Here is a 20890-nt window from a genome sequence, read left to right as displayed (position 1 = left end):
TCTCAACTTAAACTAATGCCCTGTAGTGTTTAGCTCCCCTCCCCGGGGAAAAGGCTGTGTGTTCACCACATTTATTCCTCTCATGATTTTATACTTCCCTAAAATCACTGCTCCATCTCCTAAGTCCCGAGGAATAAAGTCCCAGTCTGCCTTACCACTCCTTATAATTTGGTCCATAAATCTTTTGAAATCTTACTCATTTAATGACATCTTTAAACTATTTACAATTGAACAGGTGTTAACAGTTAGCACGATCACTTTACAGCACCCAGTGATCAGCTTCACTTCCTGAAGTTTGCATGCTGGAAATTGCCCCAAGGATTTCCTCCCCAATTCCAAAGACGTACAGGTTAGGGTTGGTGAGTTGTGGACAACTCAATGTTGATGAGTAAGGCACTCGTGCACTGCCCCAGCACAATCCTCGCCGATTTGATTCAACGCAAATCCACAGGGTGGCTAGGCACAGCTGAAATGCTATCTATAAATTTGTTGACAATGTTATTGTTGGCAGAATTTCAGATGATAACAAGAGGGTGTACATGAGCGAGATACATCAGCTAGTTGAGTGGTGTCGCAGCAACAACTTTGGACACAACATCAGTGACAGCAAAGAGCCGATTGTGGACTTTGGAAAGGGTAAGACAAGGGAACACACCAGTCCTCAGATCAATCAGAAGTGGAAAGGGTGAGCAATTTCAAGTTCCTGGACCCAACATATCCATGCAGCTTTATTTCATTAGGAGTTTGAGGAGATTTTGTATGTCACCAAAGACACTTGAAAATGTCTACAAATATACTGTGGAGAGCTGCATTATCGCCTGGTATAAGGGGCAGGGTAGTGCATGTACTGCAAAGGATCGAAGTAAGCTGCAGAGTTGTAAACTTAGTCAGCTCCATCATGGGCACTGGCAGCCACCAAAGTATCCAAGACATCTTCAAGAAACGATGCCTCGAAAATAAGGCATCCATCATTAATAACTCCCACCACCCAGGACATGCCCTGTCCTCACTGCTAGCATGGGGAAGGAGGTAGAGAAGTGTGAAGGCACACACTCAGTGACACAGAAACATCTTCTTCCCCTCTGCCATCCAATTTCTGAATGAACCCACCAACACTACCCCCTGCTTTATTTTTGCACTACTTATTTAATTCAACTATTTAACATACACTTCCAGCAATTCAGTTTTTATTATGCATTGCATTGTACCGCTGCCCCAAAGACGACAAATTCCACGACATATGGCGGTGATAGTACATCAGTATTTCCCATAAGATGGCAACCAGAGCTGTACACTAGTGCAATTACACCAACATTGTGCACAACTCCAGAACAAGCACGGCCGTTAGCACAACGCTTTACAGTGGGTTCAATTCCCACTGCTGTCTGCGAGGAGTCCGCACAATCTCCCCGTGAGATCCCACAGCCCAAAGACACTGTAGGCATTAGTGAGTTGGCGCTGGAATAACAACGACCCTCACAGACGTCCCCAGCACATCCTCGGACTGCGATGACCGCCGATGCAAATGGCGAATTTCACTGTGTTCTCATGTAGATGTGACATAACGCCTCAACTCCTATTCTCAAAGTCTCTCTACCAATTAAGGTTGGCGTGCCAAATGCTTTCTCCACCCCATCTACCTGTGAGGACGATTTCAGCAAACTATGTATTCCTAACTCCTGGATCCCTGTGCTTCACAACACTCCCAATCTTGAATGGGGATGATAAAGTATGACTTACAAATATTCTGATTAATATAAATAAATTTCAAATTAAAATCAAGGAATTGTAGAACAGTGTGAATCACCATCTTTCCCATTTTCCACTAACAGTCTCTAATCCGAAGAAAATGTAAGCCTTGGCCGGTTGGCTTCTTGTGGAGATGATGATTTATTCTCCACATGCAACTGATCTGTGAAGTAGACTTGGTGGGCCCAATAGCCTACCTCTGCATCCTGTGGTTTCGAGCAATGCAGACGACCAACTGTCTGGATACCAAGGGCACTTGGGAATGAGTGGTTTTAATGCTGGCATGGTGGTGATAGAGCTGGGGGAAGAGAGACTGGCCCTGGAAGAGTGGGAGCACCTTCTGATCCACCAAGTTTTCTCCCACTAACCCCACCCCCAAGCCCTCTACACCCACTGAAGCTACTAGGTCCATATCTTCTCCAAATAGGCTTCCTCTGCTCATCAGCCCTGGTTCCAATTGCCACCAGCAACTGTAGGCTCTTGCATCTCTTGTCCACTTCCATCTTCTCTCCACCATTCCCTCTGCCCCCTCCCCCACGTACTCCCCTGATCTCCCATTATCCACCAGCCTCATTGCCAACTCCACTCCTCCCAGCACCATCTCCCCAACATTTCACTCCTTCCTTGGTCCCACCTATCATCTACCAACCCCTCACCTCCAACTCCATCCGGAGCAGCAGTTCCCAACCTTTTTTATGCCATGGACCAGTATCATTAAGCAAGGGGTCCATGGATCAGAAGTAACAGACAAAATACTAAAGGAATTCAGCTGGTCAGGCAGCATCTATGGAGAGGAATAAACAGTCGATGTTTTGGACCAAGATGCTTAATCAGGCCTGAATCTAGAGGCCTATGAGAATGACCTTGGGAATGAAAGGGTTAACATGCGAGCGTTTGATGGCTCTGGGCCTGTACTCACTAGTTTAGAAGAATGGTTTGGGGGGGGGGGGGGTGGAATCTCATTGAAACATCGAATATTGAAAGGTCTGGATAGGGTGGATGTGGAGAGGATGTTTCCTATAGTGGGGTGAGTCTAGGACCGGAGGGCACAGCCTCAAAATAGAGGGTTGTCCATTCAGAGCAGAGATAAGAAGGAATCTCTTTAGCCAGAGGGTAGTGAACTTGTGGAATTCATTGCCACACGCAGCTGTGGAGGACACCATTGAGTTTATTCAAAGCTAAGGGTGATAGCTTCTTGTCTGGTCAGGGTGTGAAAGGTTATGGGGAGAAGGCAGGAGAATGAGCTTGAGAGGGATAATGGAGCAGACTTGGAGAAGCAGAATTAGACCATTCAGCTCACCATCTCATGGTCTCTACATTCTCATTCCTGCTGCAGAGGTGTCATACAACCCTCTCACTTCACAGATGCTGCCTGATTCCTGAATTCCTACAGCAGGTTTGAGAGAATAAGGCTCAGGATGGTGCACTCAACAGTTACAATGCCCGCCAGCATCCACTTCTACAGGAATAATATCCTCTCAGTGATCAATTCCAACTGGGCTTCATCACAACATTCACAATGCAAGAAAAAGCAATCCAGATTTGAGAGCGCTTTTGTGTCAGGAAGCTATCAGCTTCTCCTCCACTACAAAACTGCCTGTCCCACAGGGAAAATGCAGCAGGCTGAGCAGCACCTGTAGAGGCACGAGTACATTTTTCAGGTGGAGGCCCTGCATCAGGACTGGAATGGATCAGAAAGGCAACTGGAGAGTATTCAGCAGCTTAAAGGGACCGGTTGGTGACAGCAGGTGCCAGATTTGGGGGGGGGGGGGGGGGGGTAGAGGAGGAGATGGACAGATGGAACAAGGTGGGAGAGTGGACGGAGGGAGGAACAGAGGGTGAAGACTGATGAGCGTAGCTGGGCAGGGAGTAGGTTAGGTAAAACTGGGGCTTTAAATTAACAAGGCACCACTGTAGCATAATGGTTAGTGCACCACTATCACAGCTCGGGTACTTCTGAAGTTCGGAGATCAATTGCACTGCTGTCTGTAAGGAGTTTGCTCATTCTCCCTGTGACTGCAAGAGTTTCCTCCATGGGCTCCAGTTCCCTCCCACAGTCCAAAGACGGGCTAGTGGATTAATTGGCCATTGTAAATGTCCTGTGATTAAGCTAGGGTTAAATTGAGGGTTGCTGGCTGGCTGAATAAACAAGAGCTCACACATTTTTGCTGTCAGCTACCTGGGGGAATAAGATACTTTTCCAAGTTGTGATTGGCCTCTTGTTAGCAATGGAGAAGGCCATGGACCAACAGGCCAGTAAGGGAGTGAGGAGTGACTGCCGCTGTGGGTGGACAAGGGTCCCTGGTCTACCCCTTGGTTCACAGTTGCACAGGAAGACAGGAAAATTCCCTCAGGGACTTCCACCTGCCCTAGCCAAGGAAGTGGAGGCAGAAACGCAATTGTTAGCGGTGAGAGAATCACTGTGTTGAGACTCGCGATAGGCAAATGGCAGGGCACTGGTTACAGACCATAGCAAGTGGCAGTGGCTTTGATTTAAACAGGAAGGTGGTGCTCATCTTTCCTCCAGGCTCTGGTTTAGAGTGACTGCTTCGAGGACAATCTGAAGCTGTGTTCAGGTTGTCGTCAGCGTGGGGTACAGGTCCTTGCAAACTCCTCTCTTGGAATTTAACACTCTGTAAAGGAAAAACCTAAGAACACGCCAAGAGATTCACACCACAGATATTGAGCATGACTCAACCTGAAACCCTGGCAGACACTCAACTTCCTCTCTAGCTCTTAAAGCAAGAACTACAGAACAAACAATCGTTCAGATCTCACATAGGAAACCATTTGGTCCACTGTGTACTAGCTCACAGCAATCCGAATCACATTCTGTCCCTTTACTTGCCTGCTGAGTCAGAGTAGATACAAGCCATTCATCCTCAACACTCCGTGCTGACCAGTGTTCACCCAGCTAGTTCCAACTTGCCGCATTCAATCTATTTCTCTCCAAACCCCACCCCTTCATTCGTCAATAAGACCAGAAGACAGAAGCAGAATTAGGCCATTTGGCCCATTAAATATACTGTCATTTCATCGTGGCTGATTCATTGTTCCTCTCAGCCCCAATCTCCTGCCTTCTCCCCGTATCCCTTCATGCCCTGACTAATCAAGAATCTATCGACCCCTGCCTTTCTAGACACAATGACTCGGCCTCCACAGCCGCCTGTACAATGAATTCCAGATTCACCACTCTGGCTAAATAAATTCCACTTCATCTCTATTCTAAATGGACACCTCTATTCTGAGGCTGTGTCCACTGATCATAGACTCCCTCACCATAGGAAGCATCCACTCTACCAAGGCCTTTCCACATTCAATAGGTTTCAGTGAGGCCACCCCTCATTCTTCTGAAATCCAGAGAGTAGAGACCACGAGCCATCAAACACTCCTCATGTGACGAGCCTTTCACTGGTACTATCGTACTGCCTCAACCCTTTATCTGGTACTTTGTTCCACAAACTCACCTTCTGGGTGACCCCTTTTAAATCTTTCTCCTCTCATCCTAAACCCATTTTATACTAAAAAATGTAAAAGTAAGGCGAGAGTGGATGTTGGACCACTAGAAAATGATGCGAGAGGTAGCACAGGGACAAGGAAATGGCAGATGAACCAGAATATTTTATTCACTGTTGAGGACATGAGCAGTATGGTGGAAGCTCCAGGTGTCAGGGGTCATGGAGTTACCATAGCCAGAGAGAAGGTTCTTGGGAAACTGAAAGGTCTGAAGGTAGATAAGTCACCTGGACCAGATGGTGTACACCCCAGAGTTCTGAAAGAGGTGGCTGAAGAGATTGTGGGTGCATTAACAATGATCACGTATCACTATATTCTGGAATGGTTCCGGAAGACTGGAAAATTGCAAGTATCACTCCACTCTTCAAGGGATGTAAGCAGATGATGTACTGGATGTTGGCCGCTGTTTGTCACCAGCAAAAAGGAAGGTGGAGGGTGTTCTATAGAAAAAGAAAAGGCACACAGTAGATACAATGACTGGAAGCAGGCATTGCTTTAACATGGGGGATCCCAACCTGGGGTCCATGGAGCCTTGGGTTAACTGCACAGAAGAGTTGAGGGACCCCCTGTTTAAGGGGTCTCACCACCCCTGGGTGGCTCAAGGCACCTGCGACTGGCAACGTGCAGTCACGCTTGTGATGCAGGAAATCCCGCGAACAGCAACGCAGTAATGACCATTTTCATGATAAATACTCCCGGACACTTAGCTGGCTTCTCTTGGAAGCAGCATCGTGGAATTGTTGACATCTTGCCAAGAGGGCAGGAGGGTTTCAGTGTAATGGAGGGTGGGGAAAATGGGAATGTGAGAAGCTCCGGCTCAATTTTACTGATGGCAGTTCTATTTTTGGAACAAACTCAAAGTCCCCTCGTACCCTGGACCAGGAGTACCAAGCTCAAACATTTTCTATAAATTCACTCATAGCATCAGTGTTGGCAGAGTCGCAGATGGTAACGAGGAGGTGTACAGATTAGCTGCTTAAGTGGTGTCACAGCAACAACCTCACACACAGCGACAGTAAAACCAAAGAATTCATTGTGGTCTCAAGCGATTCTGTAGACTTGAAAGAAGGCAGGAGAATGGGGTTGAGAAGGATCATAAATCAACCATGATGGAATGGTGGAGCAGACTCAATGGGTTCGGAATCAGAAGCAGTGGCCTAATTCTGATACTATGTCTTATGACGTTGGAAATCCAGAGATATGCACCCAACATGCTGGCGGAACTCTGCAGTCCAGCAGTCATCAATGAAGAGAAGTAAATAGTCAACGTTTTGGGTCGACCCTTCACCAGGATGCCCCTCCCGAGATGCTGCTGGGTTGCTCCAGCATTCTGTGCTTTACTGAGACATGACCACCAACCCACTTTACATTACGGACCCCTGCTTCTCTCCCTGAGGTGATGGGGAAAACATTCAGGGATTTAACCTTCCTCAATAACCAAACCCTCTGCCATCCTTCAGGATTTTCACACTCATACACAACTTCAGTTCTGAACCCGGCAACTGCAGCTCACAACTACCAAGAACCGGCTTTCTGTTAGAAATAAAATGTTTGATCCTAGAACAGCACAGGAAAAGGCCCTTCGGCCCACAATGTTGTGCCAAACCAATTAAATTAGTAACCAAATGGTTATTAAACTCTCCTGCCTACACAGTATTGCTGTACTTATCCAAATGTCTCTAACAGTCTCTATGTACAACCACCCCCGGCAGTGCAGTCCAGCATCCACCACTGTGTAAAAAGAGTTCCCATCCCATCCCTTTCTCACCCTAAACGCACGTCCTCTGCCATCAGAAATTTCAAGCCTGGGGAAAAAGATACTATCTGTCTACTCTACCTATGCCTCTGAATCTTATAAGCCTCTCTCATATCGCCCTCAGCCTCCTCTTTGGCCACAGGTACCACAGCCCTTTGTGCAGTTGGGAGATAGGTTCTTGACAACCCCACTATTTCACGGGCGATCTTCTGAATCTAAAGCATCACCGATGCATTGTAAATTCTCACCAGGTGAGACTCCCTTTAAGAAGTGAAAAGGATTCACCAGCCTTCTGCAGTATTGGCATTGACAAATAAAATGTGAAGCCGAGAATGTGAACAACTTCACTCAGCCAGCAATGAAGTTCTGTACATTTACATTCTGAACGCAGGCACGTCCACAGAAAATAATCACAGAGGGGTCCTGAGTTCAGCACTGGTGGGGCCGGATCCTCACTGCATTGGGGCAGCATGGCAGTGATTAGTGTAATACTGCGACAATGCCAGTACCATTATTGGGCTGGAAGGGGCTGCTAACATGCCACCTCTCGTCAGAAGTAATTATAGCGCACAGCGGCGGGCCAGCTAGAGTATCAGGGTCACACAGGACAGGTTCTTCAGTCCCATTGTCCAACCACCACTAATCAAATGCCATTTTTCTCCCACACAACCCAATCAGACCACTCACCCACCCTACACACAGGACAATCACATGGGCAAGTGGTCAAGAAAAAGCACAGAAATACGGCAGGAACAGAGCGCCCAGAAACAGCACACTCAAAGAAGCTCGGCATCAGTTCTATCACACCAGATCTCCGGGACACAGTACCGGAGCGGACGGGTCTGTCGCTGTGTGACACCGGGGTGCGGTACCGGTGGGGACGGGTCTGTCGCTGTGTGACACCGGGGTGCGGTACCGTCGCTGTGTGACACCGGGGTGCGGTACCGGAGCGGACGGGTCTGTCGCTGTGTGACACCGGGGTGCGGTACCGTCGCTGTGTGACACCGGGGTGCGGTACCGTCGCTGTGTGACACCGGGGTGCGGTACCGTCGCTGTGTGACACCGGGGTGCGGTACCGTCGCTGTGTGACACCGGGGTGCGGTACCGTCGCTGTGTGACACCGGGGTGCGGTACCGTCGCTGTGTGACACCGGGGTGCGGTACCGTCGCTGTGTGACACCGGGGTGCGGTACCGTCGCTGTGTGACACCGGGGTGCGGTACCGTCGCTGTGTGACACCGGGGTGCGGTACCGTCGCTGTGTGACACCGGGGTGCGGTACCGTCGCTGTGTGACACCGGGGTGCGGTACCGTCGCTGTGTGACACCGGGGTGCGGTACCGTCGCTGTGTGACACCGGGGTGCGGTACCGTCGCTGTGTGACACCGGGGTGCGGTACCGTCGCTGTGTGACACCGGGGTACGGTACCGGAGCGGACGGGTCTGTCGCTGTGTGACACCGGGGTACGGTACCGTCGCTGTGTGACACCGGGGTACGGTACCGTCGCTGTGTGACACCGGGGTACGGTACCGTCGCTGTGTGACACCGGGGTACGGTACCGTCGCTGTGTGACACCGGGGTACGGTACCGTCGCTGTGTGACACCGGGGTACGGTACCGTCGCTGTGTGACACCGGGGTACGGTACTGTTGTGGTAGGCTGATATGATTCATAGTGAAACACTGTCACTGTGGACTGCAACAAGGTGTGTACTGGATGTGTTATGCTGTTAAACAGTTGAGTACCTATCAACATGTGCTGCAGAGAGATCAGGCAGGGTATGGCGTGATCGAGGCTTCAAATTTTTGAATATTTTCTCTAATAGGAATTCAAGTGAGGTAATCCAGCACCAAAAAGCCCCCCAAAATATCTATTTGGAAAATGAAGATTTAGTGATAGGGTTTCGGGCAGGCAATTCCAGAGTTTAAAGGCACAGCAGTGATCTAAGTGGGAACACACTGAATTGTAGAGTACAGACATGACATTGCAAGGCCTGACAAAATCATAGCTGTGGATGAGAAAAGGCTGAAAGGGTCATTATCAGAACCTGGTGAATCAGAGGCCAACGCTTACCAGGAAGCTGGTTTCAAAGTACAACAGGCCATCAACGTTCACAGCCAGAAACCTGAGTGATCCCTGTGCCTTTGTAACACTCCCACAAAGGCAGGGTCTCACCCTTCTTCTCACTGTGGTTGTTCTGTGAAGAATGATGAGATATTGCGGAGAAGAGTGTTATGAACTGATTTCAGCATGGTCAACAAGTTTACACACTAACTGGATCTGATCTCAGGGCTCACATTTACTGTTCTGCATAATAATGAGACAAGTCTTGGTTAGAGGGCAGACAAAGTTACACTAATGCTGCTACAGTCCATTTTTCAATCCTGCCCCTTGTTACTAAGACAACCTGTCTAATAAATATACAAATCTAAGTTGCAAATATCTGGTGTTATAGGAAGACGTCTCAGAGTGCATCATTAATCCTTTTGTACAAACATTGTAAGCTGTGACTCAATACCGGCAGAATAATGTGGGCATGTGATTCAAAGGATTACTGAAACCTTGGGATGAATTCAAGGGGAAACCAAGGATCTTGTCGTGAGCAGCTTGAAGCAAATTCAAGTGCTATCAGTGTCAGAAACCATTTTCTTCTCCAATGCTCCCCTGATCAGGGCATCAGAGCAATGAATCGGACAGGATAGAGGGGGATGTCAGAGGTAGGTGTGTTTTACACAAGAGTAGAGGGTGTGTGGATCCCGCTCACAGGAGTGGTGGTCGAGGCAAACACATCAGGAACATCTCAGAAAATCTTATATAGGCACATAAATGATAGGAAAATGAAGGGTCATGTGAGAGGTTGATCTTAGAGGTTAAAGGGTGGGGTCAGCACCACATTGCAGGCCTAAGGGCCTGGACTGCCCCATTCTACATTGACAGTGTGGAAGCAACCTGGCCATAACCGCTCGGCAATAAGAGAAGTCCATCACGGGCAGTGGCCTCCCCACCTCTGCACATTCTCAAAGAGCAATGCCTCAAGATGGCAGCATGCAGTGTTGGGGACCCTCACTACCCAGGTCACATCCTCTTCTCATGGCTAGTCTCACGGAGAAGGTACAGGAGCCCGGAGACGCACTCAGCAGTTTAGGAACAGCTTCTTCCCTTGCACCACCAGGTTTCTTAACGGTCCATGAACACTACCTCATTATTTTGCTCTTTTTAACACGTTTATATTTCCTATTGTACCTTATATTGATATTTATATTAAATACTATATTAATATTTTATGCCTGGCACAAAACGTATCAGATAATAAACCTGGTTCTGACTGAGAACACAGCTGTGTTTCAGCAGCCCAGGGTCGCAGTCTCCTTCCTGAACGTAAGATGCAAAGCTTGTGTGAGGTTGGTGAAAATTGCTCACCAGGAAGGAAATCTTTACTCGCTCAGCTGGCCCTTAAATAGACCACAAAAAAAGTTGGCCTCATGATCTAATACGGAAAGCAAAGTCAAACCAATTCAGCCATCTTGAGAAAGCAGAGGACGTTAACACACTGAGGCCTGTCCCAACTCGAGGCAACAGGCTCACCACAATTCTCACACACCAACACATTTCTGCAATGGATGAGACCTTTCGGCCCACTGAGGCAATCCTACCTCACTGAACGAGATCTTTACTTAACCACTGCCTGCTGCTCTCACCAAACAGTTAGCAATTTTTTGCAATATATTCATCCTAGTCCATTCCAAAATGTATTCAAAGCTCAATAAATAGGACATTCAACATGGGAAATGGAGATTATTTGTAATAAAACTGTGGACCACCTTGGGAAGAACAGAGTCTCGGAGAGAGTGGACCAACAGTGACACAGTCACAAACAGAACCACCCCTAGTTACAGAATACAGCCCTCAAATGACACTGGTAGCTAAGGAAATCACACATCCATGCAGATTTGAGAATTTATAATGAAAGGCTCAGACAGAACTAGGGAGGGCAAGCCACAATCTGCACCCCCCCCCCCATGTACAAGGCTCACCGTGAAACGGTGAGTTAAAGTGAATTAAAAGACCATGTCAAATAGAATGGCCATAAAGCACCTTTTTTTGAAATATAGCAAGGAGAGACAAGACTGGAAGGTGTGGGGGAAACCCAGAGTGAGATGAGGGGATGCCAGAACATAGGGCAATGGGAGAAACAGGGCGGGAAAGGAGAACATGAGGCGAGGTGCAGGTGGAGGAGGGTGTAACCAAACTGTGGACAAAAAAAGGGAACCACAGAGGGCCCAAAGGGAGTTCAAAAATACAAATGCCATTACAGATAGACACCCACCTAAGTCCAGCAGCAACCCTCTGCCCTCTCCCCAGTATCAACTACCCCCGGCTTCTTATCGAAACCCCTCACCTAGCTCAAATTGCCCTCATCCCAATCCTCCTCCCTTCCTGACCCAAAGGCCCTCCATCCCTCCCAACATTGTTCCCCCTTCCACCAGCTTCTCCTGCTCTCCTCCCATCCAGGCCCTCGTCGGCCTCGCTCTCCTCCACTTACACCCCGCTCCAGAACAGGGTCGCCGTCTCTGACCCACTAACCCCGGTGCAGCCCCTCTCCGGTCCCCCCGGTGCCGGGCCGCCCCTCTCTCTCTCCAGGTGCCGGGCCGCCTCTCTCCCGGTCCCCCGATGCCGGGCCGCCCCTCTCCCTCTCCGGGTGCCGGGCCGCCCCTCTCCCTCACCAGGTGCCGGGCCGCCCCTCTCCCTGTCCGGTGCCCCGGTGCCGGGCCGGGCCGCCCCTCTCCCTGTCCGGTGCCCCGGTGCCGGGCCGGGCCGCCCCTCTCCCTGTCCGGTGCCCCGGTGCCGGGCCGCCCCTCTCCCTGTCCGGTGCCGGGCCGGGCCGCCCCTCTCCCTGTCCGGTGCCCCGGTGCCGGGCCGCCCCTCTCGCTGTCCGGTGCCCCGGTGCAGGGCCGCCCCTCTCGCTGTCCGGTGCCCCGGTGCCGGGCCGGGCCGCCCCTCTCCCTGTCCGGTGCCCCGGTGCCGGGCCGGGCCGCCCCTCTCCCTGTCCGGTGCCCCGGTGCCGGGCCGGGCCGCCCCTCTCCCTGTCCGGTGCCCCGGTGCCGGGCCGGGCCGCCCCTCTCCCTGTCCGGTGCCCCGGTGCCGGGCCGGGCCGCCCCTCTCCCTGTCCGGTGCCCCGGTGCCGGGCCGGGCCGCCCCTCTCCCTGTCCGGTGCCCCGGTGACGGGCCGGGCCGCCCCTCTCCCTGTCCGGTGCCCCGGTGCCGGGCCGGGCCGCCCCTCTCCCTGTCCGGTGCCCCGGTGCCGGGCCGGGCCGCCCCTCTCCCTGTCCGGTGCCCCGGTGCCGGGCCGCCCCTCTCCCTGTCCGGTGCCCCGGTGCCGGGCCGGGCCGCCCCTCTCCCTGTCCGGTGCCCCGGTGCCGGGCCGGGCCGCCCCTCTCCCTGTCCGGTGCCCCGGTGCCGGGCCGGGCCGCCCCTCTCCCTGTCCGGTGCCCCGGTGCCGGGCCGGGCCGCCCCTCTCGCTGTCCGGTGCCCCGGTGCCGGGCCGGGCCGCCCCTCTCGCTGTCCGGTGCCCCGGTGCCGGGCCGCCCCTCTCCCTGTCCGGTGCCCCGGTGCCGGGCCGCCCCTCTCCCTGTCCGGTGCCCCGGTGCCGGGCCGCCCCTCTCCCTGTCCGGTGCCCCGGTCCCGGGCCCCACTCACAATTCCTTGATGACAACCATCCCGCCGAACGCCCGCTCTGCCCGCCGCTACTACGGGAAAGGGGAGGGTGGGCCATTCGTCATCACCTGGCCAACATACGTCGTGACGTCGACGACTCGCCACATCGCGTCGACCGCGCCTAATTGATTATTAATGAGCGCCTGACGTCATGCGTTCCCCCTTAAAGCGGGCCCACCAGAGACTGTCCTGAGTCCGCAGCGCCTCGTATGGTAGAGTAGTGCTGGAGGGTCCGGGACAATCGGTGCAATTGGGGTGTAGGTCCGAGCTTCTAGTGTGACATGCAGTCCCAGGGGTCTGGATACCCAGTGTAGGAGGGTGGTCCCAGGGGTCTGGGTACCCAGTGTAGGAGGGTGGTCCCAGGGGTCTGGGTATCCAGTGTAGGAGGGTGGTCCCAGGGGTCTGGGTACCCAGTGTAGGAGGGTGGTCCCGGGGGTCTGGGTACCCGGTGCGGGAGGGTGGTCCCAGGGTTCTGGGTACCCAGTGCGGGGGGGGTGGTCCCAGGGGTCGGGGCACCCGGTGCCGGGGGGGGGGGGGGGGTGGTCCCAGGGGTCTGGGTACCCGGTGAAGGAGGGTGGTCCCAGGGGTCTGGGTACCCGGTGAAGGAGGGTAGTCCCAGGGGTCTGGGTACCCGGTGAAGGAGGGTTGTCCCAGGGGTCTGGGTACCCGGTGTAGGAGGGTGGTCCCAGGGGTCTGGGTACCCGGTGTAGGAGGGTGGTCCCAGGGGTCTGTGTACCCGGTGTGGGAGGGTGGTCCCAGGGGTCTGTGTACCCAGTGTGGGAGGGTGGTCCCAGGGGCCTGTGTACCCGGTGTGGGAGGGTGGTCGCAGGGGCCTGTGTACCCGGTGAGGGAGGGTGGTCCCAGGGGTCTGGGGACCCGGTGAGTGAGGGTGGTCCCAGGGGTCTGGGGTCCCGGTGAGGGAGGGTGGTCCCAGGGGTCTGGGCACCCAGTGTAGGAGGGTGGTCCCAGGGGTCTGGGCACCCAGTGAAGGAGGGTTGTCCCAGGGGTCTGGGTACCCAGTGAAGGAGGGTGGTCCCAGGGTTCTGGGTACCCGGTGCGGGAGGGTGGTCCCAGGGTTCTGGGTACCCAGTGCGGGGGGGGTGGTCCCAGGGGTCGGGGCACCCGGTGCGGGGGGGGGGTGGTCCCAGGGGTCGGGGCACCCAGTGCGGGGGGGTGGACCCAGGGTTCGGGGCACCCGGTGCGGGGGGGGGGTGGTCCCAGGGGTCTGTGTATCCAGTGTCGGAGGGTGGTCCCAGGGGTCTGGGCACCCTGTGTAGGAGGGTGGTCCCAGGGGTCTGGGCACCCAGTGTAGGAGGGTGGTCCCAGGGGTCTGGGTACCCAGTGTAGGAGGGTGGTCCCAGGGGTCTGGGTACCCAGTGTCATAGGGTTGTCCCAGGGGTCTGGGTACCCGGTGTAGGAGGGTGGTCCCAGGGGTCTGGGTACCCGGTGTCGGAGGGTGTTCCCAGGGGTCTGGGCACCCAGTGCAGGAGGGTGGTCCCAGGGGTCTGGGCACCCGGTGTAGGAGGGTGGTCCCAGGGGTCTGGGTACCCGGTGTCGGAGGGTGTTCCCAGGGGTCTGGGCACCCAGTGTAGGAGGGTGGTCCCAGGGGTCTGGGTACCCAGTGTAGAATGGTTGTCCCAGGGGTCTGGGTACCCGGTGTAGGAGGGTGGCCCCAGGGGTCTGGGTACCCCGTGTAGGAGGGTGGCCCCAGGGGTCTGCGTATCCAGTGTAGGAGGGTGGTCCCAGGGGTCTGCGTACCCTGTGTAGGAGGGTGGTCCCAGGGGTCTGGGTACCCGGTGAAGGAGGGTGGTCCCAGGGGTCTGGGTACCCGGTGAAGGAGGGTAGTCCCAGGGGTCTGGGTACCCGGTGAAGGAGGGTTGTCCCAGGGGTCTGGGTACCCGGTGTAGGAGGGTGGTCCCAGGGGTCTGGGTACCCGGTGTAGGAGGATGGCCCCAGGGGTCTGGGTACCCGGTGTAGGAGGGTGGCCCCAGGGGTCTGGGTACCCGGTGTAGGAGGGTGGTCCCAGGGGTCTGTGTACCCGGTGTGGGAGGGTGGTCCCAGGGGTCTGTGTACCCAGTGTGGGAGGGTGGTCCCAGGGGCCTGTGTACCCGGTGTGGGAGGGTGGTCGCAGGGGCCTGTGTACCCGGTGAGGGAGGGTGGTCCCAGGGGTCTGGGTACCCGGTGTCGGAGGGTGTTCCCAGGGGTCTGGGAACCCAGTGTCATAGGGTTGTCCCAGGGGTCTGGGTACCCGGTGTAGGATGGTGGCCCCAGGGGTCTGGGTACCCGGTGTAGGATGGTGGCCCCAGGGGTCTGGGTACCCGGTGTAGGATGGTGGCCCCAGGGGTCTGGGTACCCGGTGTAGGATGGTGGCCCCAGGGGTCTGGGTACCTGGTGTAGGATGGTGGCCCCAGGGGTCTGCGTACCCAGTGTAGGAGGGTGGTCCCAGGGGTCTGGGAACCCAGTGTCATAGGGTTGTCCCAGGCGTCTGGGTACCCGGTGTAGAATGGTTGTCCCAGGGGTCTGGGTACCCGGTGTAGGATGGTGGCCCCAGGGGTCTGGGTACCCCGTGTAGGAGGGTGGCCCCAGGGGTCTGCGTATCCAGTGTAGGAGGGTGGTCCCAGGGGTCGGGGCACCCGGTGCGGGGGGGTGGTCCCAGGGGTCGGGGCACCCGGTGCGGGGGGGTGGTCCCAGGGTTCGGGGCACCCGGTGCGGGAGGCAGGTCCCAGGGTTCGGGGCACCCAGTGCTGGGGGGTGGTCCCAGGGGTCGGGGCACCCAGTGCGGGAGGCTGGTCCCAGGGTTCGGGGCACCCAGTGCTGGGGGGTGGTCCCAGGGGTCGGGGCACCCAGTGCGGGGTTGTGGTCCCAGGGTTTGGGGCACCCAGTGCGGGGGGGGGGGGGTGGTCCCAGCGGTCTGTGTATCCAGTGTAGGAGGGTGGTCTCAGGGGTCTGGGTACCCAGTGTGAAAGGGTGGTTCCCAGTTCCTGTTGGAGACCTGCCTCAGTACCCATCACTGGGGTATTGACCTGAAACATTGTCATTACCATTCCCTCCATAGATGCTGTTCGAAGCAGTGCGTTCCTCCGGCAATCTGTTTCCTGGCTTCCCCTATCACATGGCTTTGATGGAGTTCGTTGAGGAAGTGACAAAGCTGACTGATAAGTTTGGGCCAGTGAAACTTCTGAAAAGATCTTCAAAGTAGGGTAGTTCAGAAGATGAGGGCAATGAGGTAGAATTCTGGCAGCAAGGAGGCGTACAGGAGTGAGATAGATCACCTGCTGGGGTGTCACTACTGTCAAATGTCTGTAAGTTTTGATCCCTGGGTTCTTTTAGGAGTTCAGGAATGAGCGAGGATCTTTGATTTTTCACAATTGTTTAAAGTTTAAACAAAGATACAGAGCATTTGAAACTAACTGAGGAGCTGAGGTTCAACAGATTCAATCATAAAAAGATGGTGCCTTTGAAAAATCTATCACCTTTATCCCTGAGGTGACAGAAATTCCTTTGATAACAGAATATGATCAAAAGGTTATATAATTAAAAAAATATAGCACATGTAGCCAATTAAAAATGAAAAGTTATACTATCTTCTGCTAGTAAGGTGGGGATAAACCACCATAGATGAGTTTGTTAAAAATACAAATTACGTCAGTTAAAACTATGATTTTAGTGGCACTTTAATACCTTATAAACAATATAAAATCATATAAAAATGGGGTCAGTGGTGGAAAGAGTAAGCACATTGGGTGTCAATGTCTCTGAAGATCTACCCTGAGCCCAACATGTTGACAAATTACAAAGAAGGCACATTGGTGACTGTGCTCCATTAGGAGTTTGAGGAGATCTGGCATGTCACCAAAGATTCTAGCAGGTTTCTACAGATTTGCCATGGAGCCCGTTCTGCCGGGTTGCATCACTGCCTGGTGTGGAGGGGTCAATGCACAGGACCAGAGGAGGGTTGTACGCTTAGCCAGATCCAGCATAGACACTATTCCCCACCCCGTCCAGGACATCTTCAAGTGGTGTTTTGATCATTCGGGACTCTCACGATCTGGGACATGCCCTCTTTCATTACTACCATCAGGAGGTACTGGAGCCTGAAGACATACACTCACTAAAAACACATGAAAATTTCTACAGATGTCCCTTGGAGAACATTCTGCTGGCTGCATCACCGTCTGGTATGACACAGGATTAAAGTAATCGGGAGAAAATTGTAAACTTAGCCCCTTCATGAGCACTGGGCCTCCATAGTATCCAGGACAACTTTAAGGAGTGAAGTCTCAAAAAGATTGTGTCCATCATTGAAGACCCCCAACACCCTGGTTATGTCTTGTTCTCACTGTTACCATCAGGTAGGAGGTACAGAAGCCTGAAGGCACATACTCAGTGATGCAGGAACAGCTTCTTCCCCTCTGCCATCCGATTTCTGAATGGACATTGAACCCATGAACACTACCTCACTACTTCTTAATTTCTATTTTTGCAGGACTTATTTAACTAATGTATATACTCACTGTGCTTCACTGTTTTTTCTCTATTATTATGTATTGCATTGAACTGCTGCCGCAAAGACAACAAATTCCACGGCACACGCTGGTGATATTTAACCCGATTCTGGTTCAGTGATTCATGAAGAGTTTCTTCCCTCAGCTATCAGATTGCTGTCTGTGCAATGAGCCCATACACACCACCGTGAATGTGGAGGGTGAAAACCAGCTGCCTGCCTTCTGATCACTTAGCTGCCAAAGAGAGGAGAGCGTGTGGCCTGTTGCTGTGCCCGGAGGATGTCATTGAGGTTTCCTGTGTGGACAATGGGCCGTGGACTCTTTTTCAGTCACAGGGTTTTTTTGTAGTCTGTGTTTTTGCATGTTCTTTCTCATTTTTTTGTGCAGGGGATTTGGGGGCCGATGTTCTTGTTGCGTTTTGAGTGGGGTGGTGGGGGGGTTTGGGGTTGATCATCGTGTTGATGTTCTTTTTTGTGGTGGGGAGTTGTTTGCTGTCTCTCTCTGATGGACTTTCACGGTTTTTCTATTTCTTGGCTGTCTGGAGAAGAGGAATCTCAGAGTTGTACACTGCATACATACTTTGATAATAAATGAGCCTTTCAACCACCTCATTCTCCCTGCTTCTTTGCACAAAGTATTTCTTTCTGACATTTATATATTTCTATGTATTGCACTATACTGCTGCTGCAATACAACAAATTTCATGTCTTACGTCAGTGATAAAAAACTTGATTCTGAATCTGTACTGGTCAATCAAATTCTCAGTTGGCAGAGGGCAGTGGTGGAGGGGGTGTTATTCTGACTGGAGGTCTGTGACCAGTGGAGTTCCACACGGATCAGCCGGGGTACTTTACTGTCTGTAAGATACGTGAGCCAGATGAAAATGGAGTTTAGTAAGTTTGCCGGCAAGATGAAACTTGACGGAGTTATGGATAATGAGGAAGGTTGTGCCTTGATTTAGCGGGATCCACTGCACAGGGTTGGACAAAGCTGCAGAAAGTTCTAAACTCAGCCGGCTCCATCGTGGGCACCGACCTGCCCGGCATCCAGGACATCTTCAAATGGCAATGCCTTGAGAAGGTGGCATCCATTATTGGGAACCCTCACCATCCAGGACAAGCCCTCTTCTCATTGCTACCATCGCGGAGGAGGTACAGGAGCCTGAAGACACACACTCAGTGTTTTGGGAACAGCTTCTTCCTCGCCACCCATCAGATTTCTGAACGGTCCATGAACACAACCTCACTGGAAATAATTCAGAAGCTGGGTGACTCGGGTGGGCCAACCACCACTTGAATTACGCGGCTTTGGAATTATCTCCAAAACCTTTGGGCATCAAACGCTCAAATGTGCTTGCCGTTGGGAGAACCGCCTGCAGGCAGGCCTCCACATGCACGTGACTCGTCTTCCCCATCAACATACTACCTCACTATTTTGCTCTCTTTATGCATTACCTACATCCTTTTATATTTTGTATTATAACTTGTAGTAAATGTTTATGTCTTGCAATGTACTGCTGTCTCAAAGCAACAAATATCGCGATAAACACTAGTGACATTAACCCTGATTCTGCCATTTGGAAATTTGGGCGTTGGACGTTGCATTGTGGACGTTCACTCGGCTCCACGCTGAACTGCGGGTGTCGGACTCTCTCAGTGACCTTTGGTTCAGAATGCTCTTTGCTTGTGGTTATTATGTACATGTTTTCTTTCCTCTGTACATCGGGGTGTCTGACGGTCATTTTTTGGGGTTTCTTTTGTGTTTCTGTTAGGAGACGAATCTCAGGGTTGTATAATGCAGACAGACTTTGATCTTGATCATGCAGGTAGGATTAGTTTTGTTAGGTATTTATTTACTAAACCAATTAGTCTGACACAGGATGATCCAGAAGGTGTTTCCTGCACTGGACAGTCCTGTGTTCCATCTACAGTGAATGACAGGAGCCTTGGGAGCCCTAGGGGTGGAGTTGATATCTTCTTAAGGGTGGCCACAGAGGTGGTCAAGAAGGCAAAAACCACACTGACCTTCACCAGACAGGACAGGGAGTATGATTGTTAGGAGGTCTTGTTGCAGCTCTATAAAACGTTTGTACACAGTTATGGTCACTTCATTAGAGGGAGAATACAAAAGTTTGGAAAGGACATTGGGGTTCACTCAGTGCTGCATGATAGTGTCATGGCTTCACAGTGCCAACAATCGGGGTTCAATTCCCAACGCTGTATCGAAGGAGTTTTTAAATTCTCCCCCAGTCCGTGTGGGTCTCGTCCTTCATTTCAAAGACATATGGGTCAAGGTTAGTAAGTTGCGGGCATGCCATGTTGGTGTTGGAAAAGTAGTCCCCAGCACATCTCGGACTAAGTCGGTCGCTGACACAAACGACACGTTTCGATGCCCACGTGAGAAGTAAAAGTGATCTTTCAGGTTGCTGTTGTAACACCACTCAACCAGCTAATCTATCTCCCTGCTTTACACCTCCTCATTGCCATCCGAGAACCTGCCAGCAGAAGTGTCACTGGTGAATTTATAGATAGCACTTGAGCTGTGCCTAGCCACACAGTCGTGGCCGTAGCGAGAGTGGGGCAGCGTCTGCTCCAACCTTCCAGATATTCTTCATGTTCAGCTGCAATGGGGATGAACCCCACCCCCATAGGTGATTGTTACTGCAGGTGACAGTGGCTCAATACAGCTACAAACCATTGCAGAGTTGTTATGTTAATAGCTTTCATGTTAAAACAGGACTTAAGGTGCCTTAAAAACAGCCACTTTGGGCAGATGGGGCTTGTCAGCTCATCTCGGAAAAGGAAACCTCCGATCTGAACCCTCCGCTGCCTTGAGGCTGTATTCACTCATGGGAGGGCTTCGAGAGTAAACCCCCCGGAAAAAATCCGGAACAGGATTCCCTGAGGCAGTCCTACATTGAGTTCTCCTGCGATACTGCCGGTGCCAAACCGTGTTGATCTCTGCCGTTCCTTTGGGTTCATCAGATGCGTGGAGAGGGGGAATTTGCAACAGGGGCAACAGTTTGCTCTCCGAATCGTAGCGCCCAGGTTTGCGTACTGTTTCGTGCATCTTGGAGAGAGCTAGGCCACAACATCCATGGGCAACGCAGACCAATAGAGAACCTTGCAGGTTAATGAAGTGAAGTAAGGAGAGTGGATTGTGTTCATGTGGTTAGAATATCGAAAACCTACAGCACATTTCAGGCTCTTGGCCCACCATGTAACCTACTCTAGAAACTGCCTAGAATTACCCTACTGCATAGTCCTCTGTCTTTCTAAGCTCCGTGTACCTATCTAAGAGTCTCTCACAAGATCCTGCTGTATCCAACCCTGTGGTTCCTGCTCAGATTACAGGAAAACAATCGGCCAGCGGAGGTGGTGCCTGAAGGTTCGATTGCAACATTGGAGAGGAGTTTGGATAACTACGTGAACAGAGAGGTATGGAGGTCAATGAACTTGATGCCTTTCAATGGGACTTGGGCAGAAGACCAGGTCACCATAGACTAAATGGGCCAAAAGGCCTCTTTCTGTGCTGTGGTACTCCATGATAATTTTGGCAAGGCTAAATTTGAGTATTGTGTACGGTTCTTGTCACTTACCTACAGGAAAGAGTACAGAGAAAATTTACAAGAATTTTACTGGGACTTGAGGACCA

At 52.4% G+C, this 20890-nt stretch overlaps 1 protein-coding gene across 1 annotated transcript in view; it reads right to left on the bottom strand.

Annotated features, from left to right (window-relative positions):
* Nucleotides 1-9136, bottom strand: part of LOC132396167 (phosphatidylinositol transfer protein alpha isoform-like) — a 78735-nt gene extending 69599 nt beyond the window's left edge. The window contains exon 1 of the mRNA XM_059973708.1: nt 9090-9136. Coding sequence (XP_059829691.1) covers nt 9090-9121 — 32 coding nt within the window. The 5' untranslated portion in view covers nt 9122-9136. The remainder of the gene's footprint in view (nt 1-9089) is intronic.
* Nucleotides 9137-20890: the final 11754 nt, after the last annotated feature.

This window comes from Hypanus sabinus, chromosome 6 (assembly GCF_030144855.1).
Source record: "Hypanus sabinus isolate sHypSab1 chromosome 6, sHypSab1.hap1, whole genome shotgun sequence".
Classification (NCBI taxonomy): Eukaryota; Metazoa; Chordata; class Chondrichthyes; order Myliobatiformes; family Dasyatidae; genus Hypanus; species Hypanus sabinus.
Note: the sequence above shows the minus strand (reverse complement) of the source record. Positions and strands in the feature narration are given on the sequence as shown.